The sequence below is a fragment of the Centroberyx affinis genome, unplaced genomic scaffold (genome assembly GCF_046629955.1).
Source record: "Centroberyx affinis isolate AG114_WGS23_722 - 3 ecotype Tasmania unplaced genomic scaffold, CSIRO-AGI_Caff_v1 ptg000801l_1, whole genome shotgun sequence".
Taxonomy (NCBI): Eukaryota; Metazoa; Chordata; class Actinopteri; order Beryciformes; family Berycidae; genus Centroberyx; species Centroberyx affinis.
Window position 1 is genome coordinate 778,630 of NW_027279405.1, and position 24,875 is coordinate 803,504.

General features: G+C 43.9%; 1 protein-coding gene across 1 annotated transcript in view; it reads right to left on the bottom strand.

The window, feature by feature from the left end:
• Positions 1–21,306, bottom strand: part of LOC139644876 (ankyrin-3-like) — a 103,603-nt gene extending 82,297 nt beyond the window's left edge. Inside the window, exon 1 of the mRNA XM_071520405.1 lies at positions 21,184–21,306. Coding sequence (XP_071376506.1) covers positions 21,184–21,306 — 123 coding nt within the window. The remainder of the gene's footprint in view (positions 1–21,183) is intronic.
• Between the last annotated feature and the right edge of the window lie 3,569 nt (positions 21,307–24,875).

Below are 24,875 nucleotides of genomic sequence, written 5' to 3' on the forward strand. Positions count from 1 at the left end.
GAAAGAGATTAGTCCCTTGAAAAGTCACAGACTAAAAAAAAACGTGCTGCAGAAGTTGACATCAGCAACTCAGTGGTTCTCCCCATCACAAAGCTCAGCAACTAGTCCCCTCCCTCCCCCTCCGCTCCTGTCCGCTGTTGGAGTTTGACTCTCTCGGAACTCAAAACTGATCTCTAAAAACTGAAAATATTTTACTTCGATTACTGCTCCAAACCTAAGTTTCATGCCATGTACCAGAGACAGCACCTACAACGCTACTCACAGCACTACTGTAGCTAGACTGTGTGTTATATAATATTTGTCAGAGCAGAGGATTCCTCAGTGAGGAGAGAGCGCTCAGGTGCTCTCATCTTCTCACCATTACAGCCGCTGTCATGCTTGTCTGGCTGCACAACACACAGAGGACTGTCACTGTAGGTAGGAGCACTGAAGACATACAGGCAGGGACATGACAGATGCTCACACACACACACTCATTTTACACAAATAGACAGATACACACAGACACATGTGCACACCCTCACACACAAAAGCCATATGGATCAGTTCTGTGTTGTCAATGGCATTGCTTTCCTTTTTTCCATTTCTTTGTGTGTAATCCTAAATTCAGCAGGCTGAACTGGTAAAACAGGATGAATCTAACCGTGCTAATGTTAGATTGACTTTTCCCTCCCTGTGGGTTTATAATGGGGCTTGTAGTTGGCATGCTGCTCCTACGCCAGTATAAGCTGAAGGGTATCTGTTACCAAAGCGTTAGGAAACCCAGTGTGCCACTGATCCAAAAAACCAGATCCACTCCCTGGATGTATTCCAAAGCTCCAAAAATCATTCCTCCTTTCCTCCACTACCTCCTCATTTCCTCTGTGAACCGGAAATTGATGTTTGTGCCGCCATATTGCTTGTTGCACCAATAGTGGAGGAGCGGATGTATGATAGGGACAGACGTCCATTTTTGATGATGGAAAATGGTCCCAAATGGCCTTCTCTTTCCCTTGCTGCATTCCTCCCCTCGTCTCCTCCAAGTAACTTTAGGTGTAACTTAGGATAGGAGCGCTAGTGAGGCAGAAGAGGAAAGAAGGAGCAGTGAAAAGCCTTGGGACATGTCCCCTTTTTCCCTCCCATCCTCATTAACTCACTTCCTCCCTTCTTCCATCCATCTATGCATCGCTTGTCAACTCCTATCTCCCAGGAATCCCAGAATCCCCTTCTCTCTCCCCTCTATTGCCTCCCCATCCCATTTCCCTTGCTCCTCTGTCTTGCTTCCACTGCCTCCATCCATCTATGCCTTTCTCCTTGGTCGGCTCGACTCATTTCTCTTTCCTGTTTCCTTCCAATCCTCCTTCCCATATTCTCCACGACCTTCTCCAGTCTCTATCTCTAACTTTTTTATCCCTCTATCCCAGCCTCTTCTCTGCCTAGATGGTACACCTGATTCTGCTGTGTGTGTGTATATGTGAGAGAGAGAAAGTGTGTTTCTATGTGCATATTGTTCTACAAAGTTATAGGAACTAGTCTGCTCTAGCTTAGCCTACCATAGTCTCCATTTAACCAACTAAAAGCAACAATTTCAAGCCTATTCCAGCCTTGCCTCTACATGTCACATCTGCCTCCCTGGCAGATCCCTACATGTAACAGTATTTTGGACCAATGAGGTTTGGAGTCATGAGTGTATGTGTGCGAGAGAGAGTATGAGATTGAACATCCATCTGGCCCCCAAATCCAACTGGGCTATTGCCATGTGAAGTCAAGTTGACTTTTAAAGTTATATAATCAAGGAGTTTGAAGGTGTTCAGGTTTGTCTCTCTGTGTGGCAATCTGCCAGTCGGTCTGTCTGTCTGTCTGTCTGTCCATTTCTCTTTCCAATGTCCTGTTTGTTGGCACCACCATGCTGTGAATTTTGAGTGGTCTATACTTGGGTTTCTCTCTGTCTGCGTCTCTACCAATCATTTTAGAGCATGAGTGCTTTTCAAGGACCAATGTAGCCCTTCAGATGATAATAAATGAGTTGGTCCTCCAGGGGACCTCATCAGAGGCAGATTGGAGTTTTAGTTGAGCTGCTCTGGAGGCAGAAATGTTCTTACTGGTGGAGTTAAACCTCAAAGCCAAAGAACCATGTTCAGTAAGTTAGCTGACTGGCAAACCTGAATGGCAAAGACTCACTCTAGTCAAAATATAAATAAAACTATGAATGGAAATGACTATTTTTCCATTTATTCATGACCATGGTGTTCATGAACTTGGAAGGTCAGCTAGCCACTAGCTAACCTAGATAATTTAGTGTGGGTGGATTGCATTTTTTCAATTAAGAGCGCTATGCTCTATAATAGTATTGCCACCTCCTCTCTAACCGCTTGCCTTTTTCTTACCCCTTGTGGTTTTTCACTGTGCCTCACTAATAATGTAACTTAGCCAGAAAAAGTGTGGTACTTTGGCTCCGCCCATGAAGATTAGCGCAACTGATGAGTTTATTTCTGCTTCCAGAGCAGCTCTGGAGAAATCAGCTTCTGAGAAATGTTTATAGTGTTTTTCTGAGGTACTGGGTATACCCTCGTCCTACTGTAATATCCCTCTCCCTGTGGGTGAGCAACAGTAGACAGACAGTGGATTAGATTCTGCTCACTGATGTCAAACGACTCATTAGAACTAAAAGTGCAACCACATTACACAAAGTAGATGTTCATTGAGTTAGTTCTGTATGATGATGTTTGTTGTGTGTGTATCTGCAAGCCAGTGTGTGTCTATGTGTGTGTGTGTGTGTGTGTGTGTGTGTGTGTGTGTGTATCAATGTTTGTGACCACACGTGCGTGTGTGTGTGTGTGTGTGTGTGTGTGTGTGTTGCTAATCATCTCTCCTCTGAGACCCCTAAAGCAGACAGAGGCTCTTCTGCAGATCTGATGGAGAGAGGAAAAAGCCAAGTCTAAAAGCTTCTTTTCCACATTAATAATAATAATAATAATAATAATGACACATTATGACTTTTCACTCAACAACCATGGCGTAGTCATTTACCTCAGTCCTCACATCCAGCAAAACAGCTTTCTGGGGTGTGACTGTGCATTACAACAATCCATTTGTATAAGATTGAGCAAAACAAAAAAGGCTTTCATAAAACTTTGACAGTTTGAGATCCCTCTCTCCAATGACTAGGAAAGTCATAAAACCTTTAACTTGTGAGGAAGGAAAACATTTTTGGGCACTCTTTATCTCTAAAAGTTAAAAGTAGAAGGGAAGACAAATTTAAAATACTGAAAATATAGTAAAAAAAAATAGTATTTTTGAAATGAAAAAGTATAGCAAGCTCAAGCTCAAGAAAGCAACAACAAATACAAATGTTTGATCTCCAAAATGTGTTACAGTACCAGATAGAGCTCAGTCATGATTTGACAGACAGACAAACAAACAGACAGACAGAGGCAGAGATAACGATAGTCGACAGTAGTAGAAACTCCCCAAACGAAACACTAAAACTAAGCCTGGGTGTTTGGAAAATGGCATACAGCCTAAAATCAGTCATGATCTTCAGCCTAAAACATCTTTCCTGAAGCAAAGCTATACTGAGCCAAATAACAAAACATGAAATACTGTGTATCACTTGAAAGAGCACCTGCACTAAAAATATATCATTTTGCAGAACCTTGGCACTCATTATCAAATATGGCCTCTGACTGAAAACAAACAAAAGACGCTGTAAACTGTCATCTCTGTAGGCTCCACCGTAACATTTTAATAGCTCATAACGCTGTCTATAAAACAGAAAGAGGTCTGTTATTTTGACCTGTCGAGCGGGACTGAATGAAGTGGAGTGTGCTGTAACTGTTTTCGCCTGATCTTTGGCAGACGGAGAGCACCAGACGAGAGCAGACCACGGGCCATCTGTCCCCCCTGAACCCCCTCAGTCTGCAAACAGCAAACACACACACACACACACACACACACACACATACAGGCAGGCACAGTCACGAATGTGCACACAGTTACACACGAGCACCTGCAGACACACACACACGCGGACGGCTTGGTAAACATGTTAAAATTAGGAGATAATATTCTAATCCTCCATGATCACCCTTTGACACCGGGCCAAGCAGACCAACTGCTCTATCTAGACATGGAGTGGGATATCAAAGAGAGGAAGATGCGAGAAGAGAAACAGGGAGTGAGAGAAGTAGGGAGAGAAAGTGTGAGAGTGAAAGGGGAGATACATTAGTATTAATGCAATTATCCATTCTGTCTCCTCTCCTCTCCTCTCCTCTCTTCTCCTCTCCTCTCCTCTCCCTAAACCCTCTCTTTCATATGTATACCTCTTAAACGTATTTCCCCTCTTCCATGAATAAAGAGGTTATTAAGCCTTTATGGTCTTGTTTCACTGGTCCCCTATACCAAAGGAATGGCCTTTCGGAGCCTGGCGTTTCTGGTTGGCAAACAGAAGGCTATTAGAGCCTATGAAACAGCCAGCTGCCCCTCAGGCAATACAAAGTAATAGGTTGTAGAACGGGGGAGGCCCAAATCCATAATAACCGTGTTCCCCCAACCTGGCAATATGGGATTTAAGAGCAAAAAAATAAATAAATAGAATGCTTTCAGCTGCATTTTGTTGCCATCTAACATCTAAAGTTTGTGTGTGTGTGTGTGTGTGTGTGTGTGTGTGTGTGCATGTTTGTCCTTCCATGTTTTTTTTCAATGAAATCAGAATTTTTTATTTCATTAATATTTCATTCCTCCAAAATTTCAGAATTTCCTGTTTTTCTTTGCTTATTCAGCTGGGACTGTGATTGGTTGGATGGCAGCGGCTACTTCAGCCAATCATCAGTCCCCATTATGGCAATAATGATGTCATGTCCAAACCACACCATAAATCGCTGAGGTCGCGACAGTTTAAGGGGTCAAGAGGGTCAAGCGTGGCCTGAAGAATGATTTCAATATGTGTGAGCGGACAGTGTGGTGGAATGAGCATTCATTCTGTCTGCTTAGACAAACTCAGTTAGATGAATAACACCAGTAGATGTCAGTGAAACAATCCCAGTCCTTACACTTGGGTCAGAATGGCCTGAAAGCCACACCATGTGAGTAATACAGGAAAATAAGATGGCAGTAAACTAATAAAGGAGGCAAATATCTATATTAACTAACTATCTGTATTTGCATCTCTTAATCTCTGTCTCTTTCTCTCCCTCTCTCTCTTACTGTGAGCCTATGTGCAGTGTCCCTCTACCAATTGTGCTGTGTTTAGCACAGGACATGGGACACAAAATCGATAGAGGGAGGGGTACAGGAAGATCCAGTATGTCTCTCCCCTCCTTCTCCTCCCTGGGCTGATTTTGGTTGGCTATTTTCTGTCTGCAGGACGTTGCAATATGAATCTGATCCACTGGTATACAGTAATACAGTAACCGAGCCTCCGCTTTGCGCTGCTGACCGGGTTCAGGATGCACGCCTCCTCGCCTACATCACACTAGGTCTCACAACGCATGGACGGGTATTTTGCACAACAGTTGGAGCATCATGCAGGCCAACACCCAGTTACTGCTTAGATGGCATTTCACATTTCATAGACCTTACATTGCATGGATAGGTGTAAAGTATAGCGTTATATTTAGTGCATAGTGCAAGCTGTCAATTAGATATTGCTAACAATGCAGCTGGTGGGTAGTAGGACTGATCCAAAGTGCAGGCTATCGATCAGGTATTATCCAGTCTGCAGCTGTAGTAGCAATCTTACAATTGTATGTATTGTATTTAGATGTCAGTTATAATAGTAATATCTTTTACGGTTTGACTGATATGGGGTTTTGAAGGCCGAAACCAATATTTGTTTTTTTTTTTTGCAAAAAACATTTTACAAGTATTCAGTGTTTCCCTCAGAATTTGATTCTTGGCAAGGTGGAAAAGCCTCCAAAACAGCATTTGACACTAAATAAAAATCTCAATTGAAACTAATAATAATAATCATCATCATCATCATCATCATCCACATTATCATGCATAATTTTGTGGAATTCAGATCAAAACTCAGGTTAAGAGCTTCCCATGGACAATCAATGTAATATTGATCAGTTATACAATAAATAAAACCAAACCAACTGCATCATATCCATCATATTTTGGAGGTGGACAACACTGAGTGGTCGATATCCAATTTAAAAAAAAACATAAAAGGTCAATTTTGGCTCAATATATACATTGGTCTAACCCTGTTCTTCCAATGCATTGAAAGGTGTAAACCAGTGTAATTAATCGTTCAGACTTGGAATGTGATAGCGCTTGTGCTTATCCTCTGACGTGGTTAGACGCATGGATCGGCCTTTAGTGACCACAGTGAATCACATACACCGTCAGCCAGATATCTGCGTGTGCACTTGATGATGTAGTTTGCATATCATCATGTAACTGCCACAGTAAGTAAAAGCCATCATCCAGTTAATGATTGCTGGCAGTTGTGACCCGACCTATTGTCCCTGCACGGCAGACAATTTTTAACGTGGGCTGCAGCACTTTTCCTTGAGACCAGGGTGGGTCCTGTAACACTAAAACCATTGATTGACATCCTTGCGAGCCGTCCCCGCCCCTCTCTGTATGAGGGTGTGTTGGCTGACCCTCTCTGACCCTCAGTATCCATCCATCACTCACTCACAGCCAGAGCTGACTGCTCATCAAGGCTGCAGCCACACACACACACACATGCACACACACACACACACACACACACACACACACACACACACGCATTTACACATAAGCAGTCTTGAGCACATATTTTGTGCAAGCTTGCATGCTTGCACAAATTTTGTGTGCCAGCATGCATGCATGTAAGCAGTGCTGTACACATACTGTACACAGCACACAGGCCTGGAAACACACACACCCACACAAACACACACGCACACACATACATTTTGTCTACTATGGCACATACACATGCTCCAGCAGGTAGCGTCAAGGTCGCGGCTGAGCGGGAGGACTAATGACCTATAATGAGACACAACCTTGACTGATGGGTACAGTCAGTTAGCTTGGCTATAGCAGCCAACAGAGCGGCGCACACACACACACACACACACACACACACACACACACACACACGCCTATTCTCTGCTCTCTGCCCTCTGCTCATAGCAGCCTAGCATCATCCTTCTGTATCTGTTCTCTGCTGTGTTGTTTTACTGAGTTTGGTTCTTATCGGCTATACTCAGTTTTACCTCGTTCTATTTTGGTCAGTCATTCCTTATGTCGTGTCTGCTCTGTTCTGCTCTGTTCTCTTTTCTTCTCTTGCCTGTGTTAGTATCCTGCAAAAACCTGGTATCAACAAAAAGTAAATGTTTTATGAACTGAGAAAACCCCTAATGATTTACTGTTTGATATCCAAACAGGCCATAATGCATTTTCAATGGTTTGGGTCGGTAACAGGTTTGTGACACATTTTCTACATGTTGGTGACTTTGTCAGTGGTTTAATTACTGTTAAATAACATGGAAAAAAAATTTTTTTTACAGGAGAGAGGAATATCAAGTTTACTAGAGATGACAGAGATATTGAGCTTATATTTACCAGGCAAAATTAGGACGGTGTTTCCATAAAGTCTAAAGCAGTGTCAGCAACAACTCAAATGGTCAAGTCATGTTGGTTTAGTTTCTCTCTGCTCCACCCCCACACTCAGCTCACCTTGAAACGCCTCCTATATGCTACGCTCCCATAAACGCACACTGTACACACACATACAAAAACGTGTGCTCGCACACACATACGCACATGCAAACAGGTATAGACACAAAGATGCAAGCACAGACACATGCATGTACATGGAAGGACAAACACATACACACACACACACACACTTAGCTCCACACATTTATATAAACACACACACACACACAAACTCACACAGACACACACACACACACACACACCTACCCCCCCTCCCACTCAATCATCCATTTGCACCGTAGCCCCTCACTACACTGTTTGCAAAATGGCCACCGCCTGACTCATAACATTATTGGAGTCATGGTCACGTTGAATTAAACTGTTGAAGCTCAATTCTGCTAACACCTCATGATGTGATATGAGCATCAATGAAAATCTAATTTATTTTAATGTAATTGACTGTGTAATGTTATTAAACAGGCTAATCATCAAAATTTGACAGGGCTTTTAAATGCATTTTGAGACTATGGACTGTATTATAATTCATATCAACTTATTTAAATTTTTACAATTAATTGCAATAAAAAGTCATGTTGTCCCTGTGAAAGTAAAAACAAACTCAGCTTTTTCTGTTGTTGTCTACCCTGTGTCATTTCTGCTTAGTTCCAACTTCTTCTAATTGGTCACTTCAGCAACTTGTATGTGTACGTGCATGTGTGCAAGTGTGTGTGCATGTGTGTGTGAGTGTGTGTGTGTGTGTGTGTGTGTGTGTGTGTGCGTGTGCGACCATGGTTTTTGCTAACGGCCTGAGCAGCCATTTGGCTGTCAGGGGTGAAGGTTCCAGAAAAGTTGAAGTGCACTGTGGGTGTCAAGATGGCTGACGCACAGCTGACAGCATCCCAGTCAGCAACACACACACACACACACACACACACACACACACACACACACACACACACACACACACACACAGTGACAGCAACCCAGTCAGCAGCAACACCAACAACAACCTGACTCATATTGCTGTGTCTCAGTGCATCAGATCAAGCTTACATGCTGACAGATAGCAAAGTGCACTATTAGACAGAACTTCATATAGATGGAGAGGAGGATATGGTGTCTTTTGTTTATACAGTAGTAAATCATGTCCCACCACACTGTAATCCAGTAGATTTTAGTACCAGCCTGACAATAAACAAACAGTTAAGATTATAATACACACCAGCTGCCATTAAAGTTTTTCAGCTCAGGACCCAAATAATATATTTACTGTCCTTGTGACCCAGACCATTGAAAACAGAAAGTTTTGTTTTGTTTTGTATGTGGGAGCCCAGCAATTATATAGAAGCTCAAGCCATTTTGGGCAGATCCATACTTTAATATACTAGGCTGTAAATTATTTGACCATTTATCTGAAAGAAAGGCATATAAGCAACAAAGACTCATATATTGAGACAACAAACACTGCATCACTGATGTTATATTCATTTGCATTACAACTCAGTTCCCCTAAGGGGGCTAAAGCATACTAATATAGATATAGATGATGATTTAGTGCTGACATAGATCACAGATAGCAGATACAGATACAAGGTGGGGCGTCTCTGAGTTGAAATATTTTCTAAACAATAACCTGAAAGAAACCAGAAATACTCTGTTTGGTTGTCAACGTGGCATTAGACATCATCAAGGGAGCTGGTTAAAAGTTGCTGTAGGGTTGTGCTATTTTCAACATGCTGGGAATTTGTGAAAGCTGCTGGATTCAAATGAAAGAAAAAAAAACTGCCTGGGGAAGTGATGGTATTGATGATGATAGACTCTACAATGGTATCATACTGTTTGTTTCAGTGTAACAAAGTCATTAATCACATGGGGAAGGAAAGAAATAATTTACGCTCAGTTATGTCTGGGAGAGCAGGCTCGTGTTGGTAATGAAATGACTGCGTGCGTTGAAGGATGAGCTGAAACAGCAAAGATTAAGTTTCATCTTCATCATCAGTATAATAACAGCCATCATCATTGCTTAATGTTTAACATTAGCAGCATTTTAGTAGTGACAGCTCTCTTGGTTCTCCTCTCACTCCACGCAAGTGTAGCAGGAGTAACATCAAATACAAACACAGGAAAACATCCCTCCTCTTCCTTCTTTCTTATCCTACTTGTTCCTCCCCCTCTCTCTTTCTGTTCACTTACTTTTTGCTTTACTTTTTCACTCTTACTTTTCTTGTTTTGGCACCACTCTCTTCAGTCCTTCCCTCCCTCCTATTTTCTCCTCTCCTCTCCTCTCCTCTGCCCTGTTCCACCCTGTGTTTTTGCCCTTGCTACAGTATTAGTGATGGATTCCTGGCAAGAGCAGTGGGCTCAGAGGGCACCTAGAGCCAGAACACAGCATAAATCCTGGATACCTGCTCTACCCTGGGGGTAAACTCATATTCATAATATCTACAGACAATTCCCCCCATTGTATGAGTCCTTTAATAAAATGGTATTCAGGCCTGCACACACACAAAGGTTCAAAAGGGCGTTTAATCACAGACTACAACATCCAGGGTACTGTGAACCCAGGTTCAGTTACAGATTCAAAACACAAAACAACAGAAAATTACCCCTTCCAGGATGAAAATATCCCAAGAATAGTCTATAATCACTCTGGCACGCCTACTTTAATGTACCTTATGTTCAAGCTAACCTGAAATGTGATTGGTGCTCTCAAACTTTCATTTTCTCCACCATAACCATAACTTTTTTTACTGAAACAGCTCAGAAAGACGACGTTTCATTTCAGGTCACACTGAAATGACCTGGGATTTGTTTAGAGAATACATACAGTTCGCAAATGCACTCTTGGGAACTTACAGTAATATGCTACTTAGAAAACACTAGCATTATTGGCTTAAAACTGGTTTATTGATTTATTTGCTGTTTGTCCCTGCTGCCAGTGTGTGTCAGAAGATATTTTCCAATGGCCTCCCTGAGCACAACGCAAATAACGGCCAGCTTGATGCTGACAATGATGCTGAGAATGAGGATGATGATGGTGATAATAATGCCGATGACAGAGAAGACAGTGATGATGATTTAATGAAAGTGCAGAGCAGAGCCCATAATTCTCCGCTGACGACTCCAGACCCAGCTTTGATTTCCCTTCTCTGGTTACTCAGGAAGAACGAGGAAGAGGGCAAGAGAGGAGGAAAGAGAAAAACCGTAAACCTAGCAGGCTGCGGGTTTGAAATTGAGGCTATTTGGAGAGGAATACAAATGATACGATATAAATCACTACTTTGTTCTATTCACAACCTCATCCTTGGATTTACACTCCATAGTACAATTTGATACTGTGGTTCTGCCGAACGATGAGAGGAATCCACTTTGACTCCTCTAAATCTACTGTAAACCTACGGTAAATCAACCACAGACAGATGCTATTGAAAACATAACAGTAGTATTTCATATTTTTCCGTTGTTTCTATCATCTTTCAGTAAGGACGATCTTCATCAGCATGTAAAAATACACCTCCATCCCACAATATGCTGTAATTGTTGTTAACAGAGAGTGCTAACATGTTTTGACAAAGCTGCTCGTGAATAATTCAGCATCAAACGTTAAGCAGACAGAATGCTTTGCTTCTTTTTTGGCTGTCCACGCAACTGTTAATAAAAACACACAAGAAATGCCGCCAAGGAGTTCTCTGGTGTGTATGTACAGTATGTGTGCTTGAGTGTGTGTATGTGCATGTGTGTGTATTGTCTAAAGGCCTATTTTTCCAGTGATCTGACACACAACCAGCTCAGTAAAACAATAATACCATTCCCACCTTGGAGCTACAATCAACCTTTCCCTATCAGCCAGCATTATGCTGGACTACTGCACTCTGCACAGCCTCGCTCTGGAAGGACGTACAGTACGAGCCAGTAGATGACAAAACCAATCATTTCACTCCTTCCTTTACCTCCCACTGTGCTGCACAGCACACCTAATGCCACACACACATTCTGGAAATATATAATTTCCATGCTAAGATTACACTGCAATGAAGATTGCAGCCTTTTCACGCTAAATTACATCCTTTACAGTGCAATGGAGTCCATCCCTCAGGGCCAAAAGCAAAAATATGTTTGTATTTTCGTGACAAAGTGGTGTAAAGAGCATGTATTGTAAGTGAGTCTATTAGCTGGACATTGCAGCAGCTTTAGTGTGCTACAGAGGATAATAATTCACAGTTCAAAAAAGGAGGAAAGTAGTGTAGCAATGCCATGACAACTTGATCCCTTTTGGTACAGTGAGAACAACAGCCAAAGGAAAGAAATACTGGATGGTGTATCCACATGCTAAAGCAAATCTTCCAACACCAGATCAGATTGGAGCATGTTCAGACAGAGGGGTGTGTGCGGTGGGACAGGCAGAGTTGGGATGGGTAGGAGTGGGGGTGGGACAGAATGCATTTTTCTCTCCAATCATGAATATGGGCGTTTCTGCTGTTCCCAAGGGGCCTCTGTATACAACCCCCCTCCACACACACACACACACACACACACACACACACACACACACTCCCTCCTTCTCTCTCCCTCTCTCTGTCCTTTCCTCTCCCTCCCCCCCATGAGAGGGAGCTGACTGTGAAGAGGTGTGATTACCATCGATCTGTCCCAACACAGCCCATTTCCCCAGCTCCCGTCGTCGGAGCCCCAGCCTGGCGGGGCCACCACAAGGCCAGGACCACACGCTCCTGCCCTTGCCCAGGGACAGAGGCCTATTCTGGGGGAGACAATATGAGAAGACTGGGTAACAGACCCAGGGTCATTGAGAGAGAGGGTAAAAATACAATCCCAGACATGAAACTGAGAAGACAAAACACTGAATTAATGCTTGTGCGTCTGTGTGGACTGTTTAACAGACTTGGCAAGTTTGAACTTGGGTGTTTTCATTGTTTTGTCTTTTGTATTTACAACTTTGCTGGGATATTGATGTCACAAATCACGCCAGATGACAAAAATGATGACCAACTGTTTCTGGTTATCATTGCTAGTGATGGTGGAGTGGCAGGTGGTTAAGTGGAGGAAAGGGAACCAGGGTGGTGGTGGAGGGGGTGGGGGTGAGCAAAGGAAAGTAATTATCAAGCCATACAGGCGTGTGTCCCAAGGGTCAACATAGTGGTGTGTGTATGTGTGTGTGTATATGTGTGTGTGTGTGTGTGTGTGTGTGTGTGAGAGAGAGAGAGAGAGAGAGAGAGAGAGAGACAGAGACAGAGAGACAGAGAGAGAGAGAGAGAGCAGGATTTCAATAGAATAAGCTTTATCTATAAGTGTATGAGGAACACCTGCCATATATGCATAAATGTACACACACACACACACACACACACACACACACACACACGCAAGCACCATTTGGCACGTTTAAGAGCCTGATGGAAGACGTCTGGCATTGATGCACAGTGGGGGATTAATGAGTGTGATGTTGTAGGGGTGGGGGGGTTGTGCCATACACTCACACACCCACACACACACACATGCACACACACACACACACACACACACACACACACACACACAAACACCCTGACTAGTGCATGCATGTGAGAAGGAGAAAGAAGAAGCTGGAGGCGGCATTGGGCTTCAGAGCAACTGTAGATGAAAGATAGGAGAACTCATCATTCACTGTGTGTGTGTGTGTGTGTGTGCCTGCGCGTGTATTGTAAATAGCTGCTGTAAGAAGTCTTTTGCTGCTGCCTTTAAAACAGAAATTCTTAGCGTTGCCTGTCGTCCAGTCTTCTATTCTGGTCTCTCCTTTCTGTTATTCCATCTCTTCAGAGTGTCTCCTCCTCCCCTCTCTCCTCTCCTCCACACCTGCTCCCCCTTGGCCTCTCTTTCTCTCTCTCTCTCTCCTCGCCTCATCAAGTCTATGCTTCCTTTATCTCCTCCTCTTTCTTTTTCTTGCTGTTTTGCCTCCCCTCCTCCTTACTATATATTCAGCCCCGTAATCACATCATTAAGAGACATTACTGTATCTGTAACTATGTGCAAATTATCTCACAGTGCGCAGCATTTTCTCCCTCTCCCTTGAAAATCACATGATTACATGATGATGGGGAGGTGGGGCGTTGTTTAATCGCATACTTTTCCAAAATCTATGGCTTACATGTGCAGTATACAACAGGTCAGTGTAGTTTAGTCTTGCTTCACTGTGCTTGACATCAGCATGGTCTCCTCCAGTGAATCTTCCCCATAGTATCCTCTCATTCAATTGTAGTGTTGGCCGCTATATGTGGAGTGTCAGAGTCTTCAAAGATGAGCTATAATGCTGCATCCTTATAGGGCTTCTGATGGTAGCGGCTTATTTTCCCAGAGCACGGGTTATGTATACTGCACACGCTGATTTAGAATGCAAAATACTGTACCATATCCTGCTGAGAGAACTCTTCCCCCCTCTGTTACCGAGCAGGATTGGAGAAACATAATGCCTTTGATTCCTACAAATGACTCCTGTATCTAACCACTCTTGCATTACCACATGGCTCAGTCATATAGCAGTGCAATTACAAAACAAGCACTGGTTTATGTAATTACATGCATATTATATTGTGTGTATGGAGCAAGCTATAGTGTTTCTGCATTAGAGCCAGTGATTCTGTCAATAACACTTCAGAAGCATATGCCAATTATGAGCAAGAAGGCATGCAGGAAAGGCTGTTTGTGTATTTGTGTTTATGTGTGTGTATGTGTGTGTGCATGAGGGCATTCTCCCATCCAAATCCAGTCGGAACCAGACAGAGAGTTATATGAAAAATATAAAAGAGTTCTTATATCCAATTATGTCAAATGTGAAAACACATCCAGTAGCACCACATCAGGCATTGTACAGACACGCACGTCAATGGGAGCAATGAGCAGAGAGAGAGAGAGAGAGAGAGAGAGAGAGAGAGAGAGAGAGAGAGAGAGAATGGGGGGCGTGGAGTAGAAGAGAAGCAAGGAAGACGCCACTCACCTTCAAATGACCTATAGGCCTACCATCATGTTCTCTCACTCTCTCTGCCTCTCTAATTCTCTCCGTTTCTCGTTATCTCTCTCTCTCTCTCTCTCTTTCACACACATGCCCACTCTCTCTCCATCTATTAGTCCTTATCTCATGCTCTCTCTTTTCCCTCCATTTCTCTCCCTGACTCTCCCATGCACACACACACACACACAATCCAAAGCCCACGTGACTGGGACAAGATGTAAAAATTTAGCTTCAAATGTAAGATAAATCTCCTCTTAATGCTCTCTATGCATTTCACCACCATGCATGAGAAAAAAAAAAAAAGAAGCAAAAATCGATACCATGTAGAACCTGGAACACAAGAGCAACCACACTTAGACAACATGGACAGTTTTCCCCCAGTGCTAGGACAAACAAATCCCCCCTGTACACTGGTTTCCAGTTACGAGGCTTCCCTAAGAAACCCCTTGTCACCGCACACACACACACTCACACACACACACACACACAGACCATCCCCCAGCAGTAGCTCTCTCGGTGAGGACCCTCCAAGTGGTGGATCGATAATTAGAACAATCCTTATTACACGCTCTCATTTCCCCTCAGAGACTGAAGCTAATGTAGAGCAATAGCAGCATACAGTAGAGTGAGGGCGTGTGCTGCTGTGTAAATGTGTATCGCCCATTGGAGGATCTTGCACATTTTTAGCCATGTGAAATGCGGTGAGTGTGGAGAGTATATGTGTTTATTGTGGACCACTAAATGCATATACTGTGTGTGTGTGGATGAGAAGCTGCAGCCATTAGTATCATCAAGGTCTGGGAAAAAATGTAGGAGAAGATAATTAGGCTACTTCACGTGCCTGCAATGGGGAAACTGAAACTCTGATCTGATTTGATATCTGGTCTCAGACCTGATCGAGGTTTGATCAAAGTGTCAGAAAATATCATGATTTAGAGACACACACACGTACCCTCTCTATTAAATCACACACACACACACACACAAAGTTGGTTCAGTGGACCAAAGAGCATGCCACAACTGCTACTGGTGAAATTCTGGGTTTGAATTAGGATGAATCTGTATGACTATATTCATAAATCCTCTCATCTCTCTCTCACTTATTTTCTGTCATTCTCTACTGTATCAGATCTGCTGAAAGGATAAAAAAAGAATTACACCTTTTTTTAATGAGACCAATGAGGCCTTTAGTGAAAGTGTTTCCGAAAAAAGCTGTAAAGGATTCGTCTGCCTCTCTCTCTTTCTCTCTCTTTCTGTGTGTGTATGTGTGTGTGTTAGTGTGTGTGTGTGATTCAGGTTGGTGTTTACAGTTTGGCATTCAGTTCACTGTGATGAGTGGATATTGACTAATGAAGCTATTCTGACTGACGAGGGTCACTACTGCCCCTCTGGGACGGACACACACACACACACACACACACACACACACACACACACACACACACACAGAAAATGGTACGATAATTTGGACAATAGCTTCTTAAGTTATTATAGGCACAAGTGGATTAACCGAATTAACTAAACCATGCACATCTGCCGAGGGCGAAAACTACATCCCGTCTTAAGTTCATATTTCCTCCAAGCAAATCAAAAAGCAATATACGCCACATCAGTTGTCATCGTCACCGGGAACAGAAGCTTGGCAGCCTCCTCAAAGTCACGCTCGCTGACCGGCCGGCCAGCCCGTGGCCATCTTGATGGTGAAAACATTTTGTAATACTGGGAGGAGTTCCCAATGCCAATGCAATTAGCTTAGGCATGCATGAGCGCCGAATTCATTAACCTCCATCTTTTATGAGCTGGTGGGGAGGGGAGGAGGCGAAGAAGGAGGAGGAGAGATGAGGAGGAGGAGGGAGGGGGGATGCAACACGCGTGCCGGCTTTGTTTCACTCAAACGAGAAACTGAATGGAGAGAAATGCGTGAGAAAAAGAAGGCAAGAAAGCAAGAAAGCAAGAAAGCAAGAAAGAAAGCAAGAAAGCAAGAAGGCAAGAAAGCAAGAAATCAAAGCAAAAGAGAGAGAAAGAAATCAAAGCAAAAGAGAAGAAGTATCCATTAAAATTTCACCGATATTGTGTTTCCTCCCCATCCCGCAAGCCCAAAGTCTCAAGGCCCAATCCTCCTGGGTCTATTTTTCCTCTCAGGGCCTTGGAGTCTCTCGCCTCGCCACTGTTGCCATGGGCTCGCTCAGAGGGAGCACGGGGCTGACGTCCAATTTTAACACTGCCACTCGCTTTCTAGAGGTCATTCCAATGTCTTGCTTTAGATTCGCCGCCGCGATACGGACTCAGATCGCTAATGAAGAGCGATGATGGGAGAATTATGATATTCCCCTTTGATGAGAGGGACGGGCCAGTGATCTTTGGAATTTTAAACGAAGTGGATCGGGTTTTCCCAAAAGCATTCTCGTTCTGATGAGTGGTGATCTGATGATTGAAGTTTTGTTCTAAGTTTCCATATACAGAAAGTGGAACAGTAATCGAATTCAACACACACTCATCATACTATAAAGCAAGGAATCTCTGTCTGTCTGTCTGTCTGTCTGTCTGTCTGTCCGTCTGTGTGTCCGTCGCATATCTCGAGAACCGTTCGTCCGATCGACTTCACACTTGGCGGGTGTATTGCTGGGGACCCAAGGAAGTGCAGTGTCGCATATGGTGCAATTTGGACACGCGACACATTCAGTATTAATAAACTTTGTATAAACAAGCGAACAGCGCTCTGTGCAGCCCAAAACTTGCAAACTGGGCCTGGATCTCCTTGGAAAATGAAACACTATCAGACTATTACTGTAGAATAAGCCTATAAAAAAGCAAAGTGTGTGGCCCATTTAAGCCCTATGGCAGAAACAATAGATACCAACGCACATACTGTGTTGCAAAGTGTACCAGCACAATGTGTAAAATTGGGACACGGCAGCAGGCAACTTATGCTTTTGTTGCCTCTCTCTCTCTCTCTCTCTCTCTCTCCCTCTCTCTCTCTCTCTCTCTCAGGGAATCCAGCGGGGGCTCCTAGCTCTAGATAATGTCATTAGAAGTAAAGCAGCTTGGAGAACTTATGTAACAGTGTAACCGGGGTTTCCCGTCCAGATGACCCGTGCTGCGACTATACTGTACCTCGCCTATAGCCACAGACTCTCTCTCACAAACTCTCATTCATTCATGCATTCATATAGGCACAAACTCATAGAGCTGTGTTTTCTCTCTCTCTCTCTCTCGCTCTCTCTCTCTCTCTCTCTTTGGTTAATTTCCAACCCTTCCCGGAGTGTTAGGAACTTTATCTCCCACTATGCTGCTTTTCTGATAATACACACTCGAAACACACACACACACACACGGGACAGCAAGTCTTTAAGAGGGGTTGAGAGGGGTTAGGCAGCTGTGGCAGGGATCTTTCCCCAGACACCCTGGACTCCATTAGGCCTAAACTAAAGTGGTGCCTGATAAGGATTGCAGGCCTCACACACTTTCTTGATCTCTTTTTTCTTTCTCATTTTCTCTGCTGCTCTCTTTCTCTCACTCTCCCTACCTCCCTCGTTTTGTGTCTTTCTCTTTCTCCTTCTCTGTCTTTAGGTACATCTCTCATTCCTTCTTTCTTTGCCATTTCCTCTCTCTGTCTCTCTGGGCTTTTGTCTCTCATTGTCTTTCTGCATGTGTCCGTCTTTCACTTAGTGTCTGTCATCCTGTCGCTCAGCCACCTTTCTCTCTCTCTAACTATGACACCTCTCTGCTATTCTCTCCCCATGCATTGTGGGATACAGAGAGAGTTGGAAGGCCACCAGGCAGGAGTAAACAAGGCATGAGGCAAGGGCAGCCAAGCCCATCAAGAGGAATAAAACCATGGGAAGAATGGAAAGAAGAGAGTACATCGTGTGTGTTCAGAGAGTGTGTAATGTAATCACTGTGTGTGTTTGTGTGTGTGTGTAAGAGGGAGTGACCGGTACAGTGTGTCTATGACGGCCTACAGTTCACAACTCCCAAGTAAACAACGACTGACAAACAAATTAACCTTAGTGTTTGACTTTGTTTTGTGACAGTGTATTATAAAAAGGTAGGTGACAGCGCTAATAAAAAAAAAGTCAAAGCAAGAGATAGAGGGACACAGAGATGGTGAGACTGAGAAACCGAGCCAAAGTGAGGAGACAGACAGAAACAAAGACGCACAAAGAGAGACAGACAGAGACAGAGAGAGAGACAGAGAGACAGAGACAAAGACACACAAAGACAACAAAGACAGGAGAGGGAGATGGAGAGACAGGGGGAGAGAGGGAGAGAGAGAGAGGGGGAGAGACGGGGGGAAAGAGAGGAAGAGGAAAGTAGATTGGTGTGAGGACAGATGGAAGGACGGAGGGCAGACTGAGGTGGGAAGAGAAAGCTTATTATCCTCATGGATGGTGCTATGCTCAAGCCAATCAATACAACTCTCCTCTCCTCTCCTCTCCTCTCCTCTCCTCTCCTCTCCTCTCCTCTCCTCTCCTCTCCCCTCTCTGTCTGTCTGCTCTTCTCTTTCCCTCCCCTCTCCATCCCACATGAAATATGACCCTCAATAAGAACCATAATAATATCTCCTATACGGATCAGCATCTCAAACCCATGTAATATTCACACACGCATGCACACACAAACGCCTGGGCATACATACACGTATACACATCTCACACACTCACACACACACAAACACGCACACACACACACACACTCACAGAATAAAGAGCAGGGAATGTGCAGTGAGGCATGCCCACAGGCATATTAATATACTTTATGAACGCACATACATACAAACTGATCTTGAGCAGAGTTGACTATATAAAAAAAGAGATCTTAAATTCACCTTCAAAGGTTAGTCTTATGAATCATCTTTTTGGTTTAGAAAAGATCGCTGGGCCACGGCTTGATAGGCTGCTCCTTGTTTATGCTGAGGTCAAATAACGTCGCCAGCAGCATAATTCAAAACCAAGCGCCCATGGGCGCAAAGTACAGTAAATGTCACTGTTATTGAATAGATCTTTCACGGTCAAATCTCCCCACATCCAATATGCAGAATGCAATGAATGTTTTAGCTAAAAACTAGACTACTCCAGACAGTGAACAATTTATTTAAATAGATAACAGAGGATGGAGGGCCGGTAAACCCTTGTTTCCGCACCCGTTTCCATCACTACTAGGTAATAATTTGCTATAATGCCTCCCTTGTCAAATACCTTGTGATTCTACATGAGGTGTACCCTCTGCTGTGTCCAAACTAAAGAGAAGAGTGTGTATCTGACATGTAAGAGAAGAGGAGGAGGAGAGAGGTAATCCACGTGCATTTCAGTTCCCCCTCCATCATATGAAAAGCTTTGTCATCAATAAATCAGTTGTGTATGCATTATACATGGCTGTCTGTGCATCCAAGCACACACACACACCCACCAACCCACACGCACACACACAGACACACACGCACACCAATGCACACGCACACCAATGCATATGCACACCAATGCACACGCACATGCATGCACACAGACAAACAAAAAGCAGAGACGCACACACACCCACTAATGCACTCACACACACACACACACATTTCCAAAGCACATGATCAAGTCAAAACAGTGTGAGAGGAGTTTTTCATCTTGGCTTTTGTTTGTCCCATCTGACAACATCAGTTTATATTTGTCAAGGTAAAAGCCAACGCGTTCCTGACCACACACTCTCCACAACTCCTGAGTATTTGGGTCATTTATTATAAACCACATAACATGGTTACGTTATTGAATAGCCGTCTGAAAGCACTGATCTATGGAAACATATTGTATTTAGATAACTAAGTCCAACATTTCTCACTGAATAAGACAGAGACAGATGTGAAGATGTTTGAGGAAGCCGCCTCTTCCATAGGATTATTAAAGACGGACAATAATAGGAAGCGGAGAGAGAGAGAGAGACAGAGGAAGGGAAAGAAAATGCTTAGTGTGACCGTAGCTTTCACCTCATCTAGAGCCAGCTAAGATCATAATACACAAACAGGTGAAAGCATTATGACTTTGAGCAATTACACCCTATCACGTGTACACACACACACACACACACACACACACACAAATGCAAGCACTTCACACACATCGACAATAAACAAACACAGAAACACACTGGCACACACACACAAGCACACAAATAAAAAAAATTACAGATGTGCGTACACGTGTATATATTCACACATCCACTCACACACACACACAAACACAGACACACAGACACACACACACACACACACACAGACACAAGGCACCTTAGAGACACTCTCTAAAATGAAAAACAGGACTAGTGACAACTGAAAACAGAGGTTCCACACGTGTGTCTTGATTTGTGGACGGATATGGACATATGAGCGTATGCGTGATCTCCAAGCCCAGTGGATCTAGGTAGTCAAGCTGAGGGAGATAGAGAGACGCACGCACACAGAGTCACGCTCCAGTGATGCTAGCGGAGCGGAGAAGATCAAGCCACCAGCCAGCGAACCAGCCAGCCAGCCAGCCAGCCAGCCAGCTCTCGTCTGTTACCTTTCTCTTTTGTTCCCGGGACGCTGCTCTCCTGCTCTTCCTCCTCTTCTCCTTCTCGTCCTCTATTGCATTCACATCCACCTCCCCCCGATTCTTCTTCAACTGGGAGGCCGCGTGAGCCATGACGGGGAATCAAAAAAAAGCACCACACACTACACACGCGCGCCTCACCTGAAATCCCAGAGAAGTTCAGTCGGTGTATTGACAAAACCGGGATCTCAGAGGAAAAAATCGGGGTAGAAAAGGAAAGGGGGGGAAAGGGAAGAAAAATGCCCTCCTTGAAAAGGAGAATGGAGCAGAGTAGGGTTATATAGGTATATATGTATCCTTTCTTTTGGTTGTTGCTCTGGTCTGTTCTCTCTTTCTTATGGTGATGGAAAGACGGGAGAGGAGAGACAGCGGCTTCTCCTCGTCTCCTCCTCCTCCTTCTCCTCCTCGTGTGTCATCCGCTGGCAGTGTGAGAGGAGCGCGTCCAGGAGAGGTGAGGACAAACCGGATGGAGAGAAAAGAGACACGAGCATCACCAGGCACAGAGGTGGAGGGAGGGAGAGAGAGAGAGAGAAAGAGAGAGAGAGAGAGAGAGAGAGAGAGAGAGAGAGAGAGAGAGAGAATGGAGGGAGGGAGAGAGGGGGATGGTTACCAAGGCAACCACGCTCTGTTTCAGTCCGTCCTCTTAACTGTCTCTCTCTCTCCTCTGGTCCCTGCTGTTATACCTTGCTCGGTACTCCACCACGCAGACGAGTGTGTGTGTGTGTGTGTGTGTGTGTGAAAGAGAGAAAGTGAGAGAAAGAGAAAAATGTGTGTGTGAGGGTGTGAGTGCATGAATGAAGTAAAGGAGCCAGCTGGGGTAGGCAAGGAAAGGAGGCAGGAGGGGGGGTGGGGACAAGAGGGGAGACACACACACACGCACACACACACACACACACACACACACACACACCCAGCTGGAAGTGCCCAAGTCAGAGAGGGGATGGGGAGAACATGTAGAGGACACAGGAGAAGATTGAATGGTCCTGATGGTAATTGTGTGCATGGTGTGTGTGTGCAAATATCACACACACACACACACACACACACACACACACACACACTGGGGAGAGGGAGCAGAGGTAACAGACCTTCCCAATCCTGTTCAGATGCCGTCTCTTTTCATAAATCAATTTGTTTCTGTAATGGCAAATGGTTGCATATGGTCCAGCTAATAGCTGATAGTCATAATAAACAGGCAACACAACGCCACTTGCTGTGTGTTTAATAAGACAATGGGTGCTACAGTATTGCCGATATAATTGTTTCAACTGTGACAATAAGCTTGACTCATTACTTCTACTAGAAAATGAATGAATGAATGAATGACTGGCCAAGCAAACCAAAAATTGTCCAAGTGAACATCCAAGCCAACAAACAAACAAAAAAATAAATGATTTAATAAATGAATGAATGAATGAATAATTGGATGCACAAATGATAATCCTGCTTCCCAGTCTCCCTATCAGCTGATTACTTTAGTTGGGATCCAGTGCTGATAGAATCGTTGAGATTCCCAGTCTCGTGCTTCTCTAACCACACTGTGGTCATTCCACCATCTGGGTCCACTGACATTATGATGGAGGGGTCAAACAGGACCAGGGGAGCTTTTGTTTCACCAAATCACATGGGTCTTTGTTGAAAAGAGAGGGAGGGAGGGACAGGGAAGGAGGAGTAGGAGAAGGAAGATATACACAGAGAGAGAGAGAGAGAGAGAGAGAGGGAGAGAGAGAGAGAGAGAGAGAGAACAAAAGATTGTGTTTGATTTTCTGTGACCGAAGAAGAGAGAGACGGAATAGAGAGGAGGAAGACAGCGGGAAAATGCCAGACATCTTATTTAGGATGTCCTTCACGTCGGCCGTGCTCACGTCAGACATGGCAACGTGGAGAGAGGCTGTGCATGCGTCGGCCATCTTTGTTTTTCCCCGCCTGCCTGCCTGCCTGCCTGCGTGTCAGAGGCACCCAGGAGCCTGCCTGGGTCCTGCCAATGACGAGAGGCTGCCTCAGCACATGCCTGTCTCCATTTAGATGCCTGCAACTGTGCATACGGACCGAAGGGGATGCATATGAGAGAGGGATCATCCCTCATTGCTGCCACAGAGAGAGGGGAACAACAGGAACAACACTCCAGGGACACATGACAGGTTTAGCCGGTGGACACCAGCCATGTAACGATATGAGCGTGAAATTCCCTTTTCACTTCCCCACTCCACTATTCATCCTCCCCTTTTCATTTTTCTTTTTTTTCCCCCCCAAAACAGCAGACACCAGCATTAGGGGGCAAAGCTGACTTGCAGCCCACATCATGCATCAGAGGGTGTCACATTATGCCAAATTATCATGCGGTTGCTAGGCGAGGGCCAATGGGGTGGCTCCGAGGAGGACAGGATGGATGGATAAGGAGCGTGGAGAGGTAAGAAGAGGGATTGGGGGGGAGGGAGCAGGGGGGTGGGTACGTGTGTTCAAGTGTGTGTGTGTGTGTGTGTGTGTGTGTGTGTGTGTGTGTGTGCGCGTTCAGATGGTGACCCAACTGCCATTCCTTAAAAAAAAAAAAAATCCTTAATTCAAGGAGAAATATGCTAACAGTTATCAAAATGAAGAGTAAATTACTTTGACTGAATAGAGAAACAGAAATTTGGATTGGAAATTCTTAATATTAATAAAAAATGACCGTGAATCAAACATACAAAAATCTATTTCATTGTGCAGAAGCCCACTTTTGCAGGAAGCACAAACATCTCCTAGCTGCCAAAGTCTATTGCCTTCACAACAGTTAATTTATTTTTACTACTCCATTCACAATTTAATAGCCAGCAGAAAAGCCTATCCGCCCATACCCATACTCGTAGTGAAAGCCACTGCCAAGGTGTCCTATATTCCAAATAACAGTTTGGCAGCTAAATAAAAATCACAACCACAATGGAGAAACGTTGGCCGGTGGCCGGTGAACTCTAGAAGTGGACAATTATTGGATCTTTTCCACCGCTCTCCAGGCACGATGCCATACACATACAGCTGCTGCTGGGCGTTGATCACCAGCATAAAAACCCCCACTACATTAAAAATAAATTACAGATCAGTTACGTAAAACAAAGAAAATGTTATTATTAATACATAAAGAAGTACCATTATTATTATTATTATTATTATTATTATTATTGGTAGTAGTAGTAGTAGTAGTACTCAGTAGGTCACTCAGGTCCACTGACCAGTTGCTTCTGGTTGTCCCAAGGTCTAGTAGGTTGAAGCACAGGGGAGATCGCGCCTTTGCAGTTGTGGCCCCCAAACTAAGGGACGAGTTGCCTCTGCATGTTAGGCTGGCCCCTACACTGCCTGTTTTTAAATCCCGTCTCAAAACACATTTTTATTCCTTGGCTTTTAACTCAGTATGAGAGTTGCCTTTCTTTTTCTTATGGTCTTATTGCTTTTATTATTTTATTGTCCTTTTGTCTTTTAAACTGGTCTTTGTTTTTATTGTGTTGTTTTTGTTTTTTGCTATTTTGATTGTACAGCACTTTGGTCAGGTGTTGTTGTTTTTAAATGTGCTTTATAAATAAATTTGGATTGGATTGGATAGTAGTAGTAGTAGTAGCAGGAGTAGTAGTAGTAGTAGTAGTAGTAGTAGTAGTAGTAGTAGTAGTATAGTATTTTCTTTTTTAGTTTCA